The sequence below is a fragment of the Vanellus vanellus genome, assembly GCF_965231255.1.
Source record: "Vanellus vanellus genome assembly, chromosome: 11".
Lineage (NCBI taxonomy): Eukaryota > Metazoa > Chordata > Aves > Charadriiformes > Charadriidae > Vanellus > Vanellus vanellus.
The window spans coordinates 13,382,603-13,390,887 of record NC_138916.1 but is presented as its reverse complement, the minus strand read 5'-3'; the positions used below and the strand labels follow the sequence as shown (position 1 = coordinate 13,390,887).

Below are 8,285 nucleotides of genomic sequence, written 5' to 3'. Positions count from 1 at the left end.
GTGTCGGGCTCGGGCGCCGCGGGGAGGAGGGGGCCGGAAGAGCGTGGCGGGGAGAGTGCTTTTTGGCGGGGAACGGTTGCTAAGGGCCCTTAGCGACAGCCCCACGGGACTGACTGACTGACGGACTTGCAGACTCTGATAAACGACGGACTGACGGACTAGCAGACTGACTCACTGACTAACTCACGGATTGGCCCTCGGACTGACTGAATCACAGACTGACAGACAGCCGGCTGGCCCGAGGACCCTGCAATAAAAAAAATACCCTGAACGGAAACCACATCCTGTTACCTGCAGGGGAGAAACCCGCCCCATCCCAGGTTTCCCCATCCCCTGTGAAACGTCCCCAGCCTTTCCCGCTCCCTGAGGCGGTTCCTCCGTGGGATGTGGTGCTGCCCTGCGGGGCCTGTCCGCTGGGTAGAAGTCGCTGGGGACTATGGCTTGTGATGGGAGGTTGGAGGTTTTGTTTTGCTCCCTTGTTAACTCCAGGGGAAGCAGATTGCTTAGATTTTTTCACCTGTACTTTTTCCCCCACCTAGTAGTGTACTTACTGCATACTTACATTTGACAGCAAGCGCTGGAAGAATTGTGTGGCCAAGTTCCTTTCTTGTTTTGCATCTCTCTCTGAATAGGAAATAGGATCTTTTCTGTGGAATTCCTTGGCCTGGTTGAGGATCCAGCTCTACAGTAGCATTTACCCAATATTCAGTGTTCAGTAACTGCATTTTTAGGTTGAAGTGGCTAAACTAAAACAGTAATTTTGGTATAGAGGATATTTCTCTCAACTTGGTGAAATAAAGTCTGTGATATATTAGTTGTAATAGCCTTAGGGGAAATAGTTGACATAGTAGGCAGATTTTATACCAAACTTCCATCTCAGTTACACCCCAAAACCCTCACTAACTTCAGCGGTATTACATATAGTGGCAGAGGATTTCTACCAGCATTCTATTGTTATTTGTTTTGTTTTGACTTGATCCTTTTTTTTTCATGCTAGCAGTATGTAATACATTGCAGTAGTAAGAAAAAAATATTAATTTCATCATCCATATTTCTTATCTTCTTACACTGTGACAATAGGTCTTTATGTGCAGTAGTTAATTACGTCAAAATAACAAAATGTTTATTGGACACAAAGAAGACTTTTGTAATAGTTTCTAAAATTCTTTCTTGCCGAACTTAATTATATTAGGTTTTACTAAATGCACCATCTCTTACTTTGTTTGAATGATTTCTTTGGGTACTGAATCCAGAACTTCATGTTTGGGAACAAACAGAACTTGGTCATCATTTAAAAGCAAGCTCTGAAATCTGAATTTCTCCTTTGTATACTTTTATTCTCTACAGTTATTTTCATAAAAGCTGTGATATTAAAAAGAAAATTTTTAGGAACAGTTCCTATATCATTTTCTGGGGGGGTTCTTGATTTCACAATTTGCTAAAAAGATAATTCTTTTCAAACCATTATTTCCCACACTTGGTTTCTGCTTGGATGTACCAGTGTAAAGTTTGAGATTTTAATTGCATGAACTCAGAAGATACCAGGTGATTGATATCGTTAAGACTTCTGGTAATCTGCAATCCTCACATTTCTTTCAGCTTCTAAACAAAAACTGAATATGTAAGAACAGAGCAGATTTGCCAGGTGATTGGACATTCACTTTTTCTTCAGTATGTATTTTAAAAGTACATAAATAATAATAGTATAAATATTTTGTATGGAGGTACTGAGAAGAAAATGGAAGTTCTGCCTTTATGATTAAGTGTCCTTACATATCTTTCACATTTTTAGCATGTTTCGTGACATCTAAGAATGTGTAGTAGTATTCTGTTTATTGGAAGAAATTACAGTGAACGTGCTTTATATATGCTATAGTGATACATTTGACTGTCAGTTTTATCTTAAGTTTAAATATTTGCTAATATATGTTATCTTTTAAGGCATTCTGGTGAGAACAATTCTTACTTTGTGTCAGTAGAAAATGCAAAAACCTCCTTTTACTTCTGAAGAATTCTTGCGGTCTCAAGATTTGGTGAGTCCAACCGCTTATTATTTTAACTACCCATGTGTATGGTGAGGTGAACAGGCCGGAGTCAGGTCCTGAGCGAAGCCATATGAATGTAAATATTAAGATTTGAGTTTGAGCATAGATTGTATTTCGAAGACCCTCAGGCACTGGAAACCAAGAGGTTCATAGAAATGGCAAACCTTTACGAGAGCAGTCCCTCTGTTGTTAACTTCCCTTTTTTTCAAAGGTAAACCATGGAGGAAATTTTTTGCTTGCTGTACAGAAATTTTCTGTTGTTGGAAGCATGCTTGAGTGATGACACTGAATCAAGCACTGTTTAAAATACTGGATCAGTCCACAGCATTACTAATGTAACAGAAAGTCCTGCTGGAACCCTGAGGCAAAAAGTTCTGATGAGTATGAAAAGGGGAATAGCTAGTTTTGCTTTTTAATGAGCTTGCTTTTTTTTTTTTTGTACTGATAAGACTGGTAGGGAAATCTTTGAATATGCCTTTGTATTTTGTTAAAAAATTTAATATAATGTGGGTACCAGTGATTTGTTGAAATTACATTCTTTTTGGAGGAAACAGAACATTCCTTCTGACCTGCCTACATTATTTGCAAGTATTGATTCACTCAAAGCCTTTAACTACAGAGCTATGAGAAAAAATTGTTCTTTTGCTTTGAGTCAGAACTTTTTCTCTCACAGGAACAAAGAAACAAAAAATGTTTAAAAGTATTTTGATGGGTGAAACATTTCGTTGTGAAATTTAAATTTTGCTTTAAAAGATATATTTTTAAGAAGAGCATTCTGACATTAAAATGGAAGCATTTTAATTTGGGATAATATAAAACCAAAATATTAATATATTTTCATTTTCTAATTGGTTTTACTTGCCTTTTCCCTTTTAACCCTAAAGTGAACATACATGTATTAATAGTTTGCATTTAATTTGATAGGTTTTTAAAGAAATAATTTGTCTTGCTGTCCTACTATTAAGACAGAACATGTAATTGTCTTTCAGGTATACTAGAGGGTTTAAAAACACATTGATTACTCTTTATTAACACTTACTAGGTTATTTCAGGAAAGTGACCAATTTGATGATTAACTTTGAGTGACTATCGTTGGTTTCAACAATTTGCTCAAATGTTTGAGCTGCTAGTTTAAATTCTGTGCTAGACCAAGGAACAGAGTTTCTTCCTATGCTTCCAAGGCTGTCCTCGACAGATGGAAGGCATTACTGTCCTTTCCGAGAACTTAAATTGCACATGATTTTATTTGTCTCTTTAGAAACATAATAACCCTTTTTTTCTTGAGTTATCTCCTTTTCTAACTAAAAAGTTATAGTCTTTTTAATTACTCTGTGTATGCTATAATGGGCCTTCCTGGCCTATTTCTGTTTTTTTCTGTCTTTTTGAGGTGATGTAATCATGTCTGAATGCAGTTCACGGGAAAGGAGGAAATCTTAGTCTACGTTAACAGTGTTGCTGAAATTAGAGATTAGAAATTAGAGAAGGTATATGCAAAATGCATTTATACTAGTATTACAATTCTTTATGCAAAATAAAATCCACATATTGCCTACCTTAATCTTTGTATTTGTATAATTTTCAGAAATAACTGTTTTTACTATGTACTGATTGCAGAAGGAGTGGTCAAGTTGTATCTCTTGATGTGCCTTGTTCTTTGGTGCATAAGTGGCAAAAAGATTATTTCTTCAATGCTGTATGTAAATATCTGTATGAACATGTTCCATTGAACATCAGTCCACTCTCAGATTTGGAGAAGAGAACACATGTATCACTGAACTAGAGAAACATGCTGAAAAAATATTTTCATTACAACGTGAGCCAGCCTATCTAGAGGAACATCTTACTGCCCTTGAACAGAGGAACTGACAGACATTGGCCCAGATAAGTGTTCACCGCTTTTCCTCAGTTTAAAAGTGTGAAGTGTCAAGTTTATGATTTTAAAAAATCTAATAAGCTAAAGTCCCAATTCTTCCTGGGTTTAGGAATGTTTTGTTTCAGGCCCAGTCAAAGTGCAGGCAAAAGTCTATGAAAACACGTTGTTCGCAAAAAGATCTTGGTGTTAAAAAGGAGAGACGTATAGAAAGTCGAAAATGGTGATTTTTAAGCCTTCTGATCATTCCAGTGATGCAGTAGAACTATACAGTGTGTTAAGTTTGTGCACATACATGTTTAGATGTAGATCTAGATGTATAAAAAGTCTTTGCCCAACTAGAGCTTTTAATCAATAAAATCATCAGTCCAGGCTCTATTTCTAGCCAAACCTTGCTAATATTTTTTAAGACATTGCTACAGAGAAAATTGGTGCAGAGGAAGTTCTGACTCAGACAAGTGAGATGGGGAAAGCAAAAGTATATTACATATTTTTAATTCTGGATTAGACAAGAAAGACCCCATTTTCAAGTTTTTCTCTTGGATTCAGAAGTGGGATTACACCTATCGCTGTATGTTTGTTGCGGGGGGGAAGAAAAACCCAACCTGAAAAAGTACTGTTTTTTCTTTAGATCTGCAAAGGTAGTTTGTAGTCACCTAAAGTCTCAATTTCAGACCATTGCTCCTTATCTGAAGTCCATTCACAGTTCATAGGAGGAATTTTCTTAGATGAAAATACTATTTATATCATTGTGTGAAATGGCATCAGTTAGGAATTAAGTATTTAAACATTTTTCAGGTTGCCAAATACATTGTTGAGGAGTCGAAGGGTAGAAATGTAGAGGTGACCTTTTTTACGCTACATGTAAAAAAGTACACAGCATTCTGTCTTACGAATATGCTTTGAATTGGAAGTCGAAGAAATACCTCTGATACCAAACCAAGGGAGGAAAAGTTTTGAGATTCACTCATTCAACAGTCAGTCAATTTTTCTAAGACTGCATGAATTTAGATATATGGGCTAATGGAAATTCCAAATACTGTGTAAATATGATGATTAGTTTTATTCATTTGGCACATTATGGTCAAATCTTTGGAGCCCAGTGTCTGGGAATTTCCAATATGTTATATGAGGGACTTGAAGGAGAACAAATGTGTCTGGTAGTTTGGAATGTCTTGATCCTGGTATTTCTTGGATGTTGGTTACACTTCATGCATAACCGAGCATGAACAGGTTCTTTATTTGGTATATTAATGTGAATACTGACAAAACTGTGCCCTAAACTATTAATAACCCATTGAGTTAATATGTTAAGTGATTCAAAATTTTTAATGTAAGGCTGTATCATATTTGTAATTTGGCAATTAAAGTTTCTATTCAAGAAAATAACAAATCCTTTGTTAGATTCTTCTGAGACAACTCAGAATTTTGGCATGGGTTTAGTCATTTTCTGATAGACTGAGGTAATAATTTCATATGCTTTGACAGGCTCTTAAGGGTAATAAAAGAAAGCAACTGCTAAAGAAAATATTTTTATAAAATGGGGGTCACCAGCAAGTGTATGCTTCTGTTGTAGAATAATTTTTAAATTTTACTTCAGAAAAAAATTGGTTATATGTTTGAAATAGTATTTTCTCATCAGAGCAGCTACTTAACACAAAGGGAACATAATAATTAGCTTTAATTGCCAAATGTTTTTCTTTTCGTTTTAGAGCTTTCAGAATTACCAAGAGATTTGGAAGCTCCAAAACTTTGGGACTTAGTTGTAAAAGCTCAGCGTTTCCAAGTGCGTATTCGTTCTTCCAGTGTCCTAAACAGAAGCTGCTGATAGGAGTATTGCAAATATTTTGACACATTTGTCTTTACATTCCATTTTCATACTCCTTTTAGTATCACTTTTAGCATTTCATGAAGCTACAAAATTGAGAAATCTAGTAGTCGCTTATTGTTAGGAGCCATTATTTTTGAAGGATTTTTCTTGCTACCCTGTCCTTATGCCCCAGAGTTGACCAATAATTAAAGTACTGAAATAAATAATGTTAAACTAGTATTAAACTTGAGAAGAATCTCAAAAGTAAGGTAAACCCAGAATTAGAATGTAGAATATGTAATTTTATTGCGGTCTTCTTTGGCATATGTTACACATCATCTTAAATTACATGATCTTTTGTTTTTTAATGTATCATTAAGTACACAAATCTGACAATGCTCAGGGAGTGATTTAAGATTGTGCAGTGAGAAAAGTGTTTTTAACACCTACATCTGATTTGCTGAAGGAATTGTAGGATCAGTAAAGTAGGAGTTTGCAGCAAGTATGTAAAACACTTGAATGCTATTATGCAAATGAATTTCAAATCAATTTCTTCAGTGGGTGATCATTCACTTTTACTCCACAGCTGGTGGGCATGAACCTCAAGGTTGTGAAACTGATCTTGTAGCAGTAGTGTCAGCAGCAGTATGTACATAAGCATTCTTAGATCTGTAATTATCAAACAAATAAGCTGCATATTCCACAAGTACAAAAATGCAAGTGTTCTACTGTTTAAGCTCAACTGCATCAAGTGTACGCCCAAGACTAACTTTTTATGTAACTTTAAAGAGCAGTAGTTGAACATATGAAGAACTAAATTGGTTAGCAGATTTATACCATGAAGCTTAAAATAAACCTTTAGATGAAATTGACTTTATTTTACTTTGTGTACTTTGCATAATGGTGCTAGGATTTATAAAAGGTTTGAGTTTGGAATATTTAGGTTAAGAACATAAATCAAAACTGTATGGATTCTGTTACCTCAGGTGATCGCTATGTTCTTTATTAAGAAGAGAAGGAAAATACTGATGTGGCAGGAGACTGTGATTATGCACACTGGCTTTGATTCAGTACAGCACTTAGATTCCATCTTAATTTTTGGCTGATAGACTTAACATATGCTTCAAATAAGGCATGTTCTTAAGTGCTATTCTGAATCACGAACTACTGCAATATACTAAAAAAAAATCTGTTAATACATTTAGAACAACATCATATAGGAGTAAGAGGTGGAACTAATTTAAGAATGTATGTTTCAGCGGTATTCCTTTGTGTTGTCAATACCTCACAGCATAAGATAGATAAACATGAGCTTTAATAATGTCATGCATCTGTATATTAACACAGAACTATATCTGAATTTATAGTGATATCTGATTTATGCTTTTTCCTGATTTTTTTTTTCCCCCTTTGAAGCCTAACCAAGAAGATCAAGACCACTTGTTTGGCAGAATTGCAGATTTTGTGGCACTTTTTCTTCTTGTTCCCAGGGATGCTAAAGATGCTTTTTTTCAGATAATAGTACAATTACTTAGCATTTTCAGTGGTAGATGGATAGGTGCTGTATTTCAGCTCATAAAAGTATTAACATGTCACATAAACCAATTTACGTGTATCCCGTTAGGCAGCATTTGGCTCCGCAAGAGAGTTGGAAGCCCATGTATATAAATACCAGAGAGAGAACAATCAGAAATGACAAGGAAAAGATAGAAATTATCATGGGCAATCAGAAGTGAATATTTTTGGCTCATATAATGTGTGAGTAGTAAAATTTAATGATAATAATACAGGATGGGATTTTTTAAAATATCTTCTCATTAAATATAAAGATTAGTTAAATATTAACAAATAATACTTTATTCTACACCCTAATTTTAACCCTAAGTGACTTGTTCAAAGTATGTCATTTGTTGAAATCAGTATGCTCCAGTTCAGGCTTAAATGGGAACTTTGACTTATACATGGATTAAGCAAATTTTTTGAGATGTGAATTCCCCTATTGTTGATACAGTTGCCTGATGTTTCACACAAGTAATAAAAGGTTGTACTGTTGGGTTTTTTTTTTAGCAGAATGGCTTTGTAATTACTACAGTTCACTTGGATATTTTTACATTTACTAATAAAATTGTAATATGAAATCTCTTTTGTAGCCTTTTTAGATACAGTGTTGTTCTTATTTTGGCAGTTATATCCTAATTGTTTGTCACAAGTCATTTATGTCACTTTCTATGAAGCACTTCCTGAATCCATTAAATGTTTTAATAATGATTTTAAGACTTAATTTTTCAGTAGATACCAGGTACTGGTAGGTTTTTTTTCCTTCTCCTTGAGGCAGAGTTTGTCTGGACCACAGGCTCTGCCTTTCAGTGAGAATCTATTGCTTTTTCCCCTGGTAATTGGATAAATATATATACATACATAAAAAGATCAGTACTAGGAATACTATTGTCAAAGCTGGCTTTCTCTGCTCAAGTGTAATAATAATAATGATGATGATAAGATCTTAATTCTGAAAGTTGGTATATAAATATGGATAAATAGTTTAAAACACTGGCCTGGA

General features: G+C 34.9%; 1 protein-coding gene across 1 annotated transcript; it reads left to right on the top strand.

Moving 5' to 3' along the window:
* Positions 1 to 4,135: 4,135 nt before the first annotated feature.
* Positions 4,136 to 8,006, top strand: FAM227B (family with sequence similarity 227 member B; the record flags this gene model as incomplete). The annotated part of the gene is made up of 4 exons (XM_082488959.1): positions 4,136 to 4,196; positions 5,628 to 5,701; positions 7,142 to 7,246; positions 7,911 to 8,006. The coding sequence occupies 4 exons, from the start codon at positions 4,136 to 4,138 to the stop codon at positions 8,004 to 8,006; spliced, it is 336 nt and encodes a 111-aa protein (XP_082345085.1).
* Positions 8,007 to 8,285: the final 279 nt, after the last annotated feature.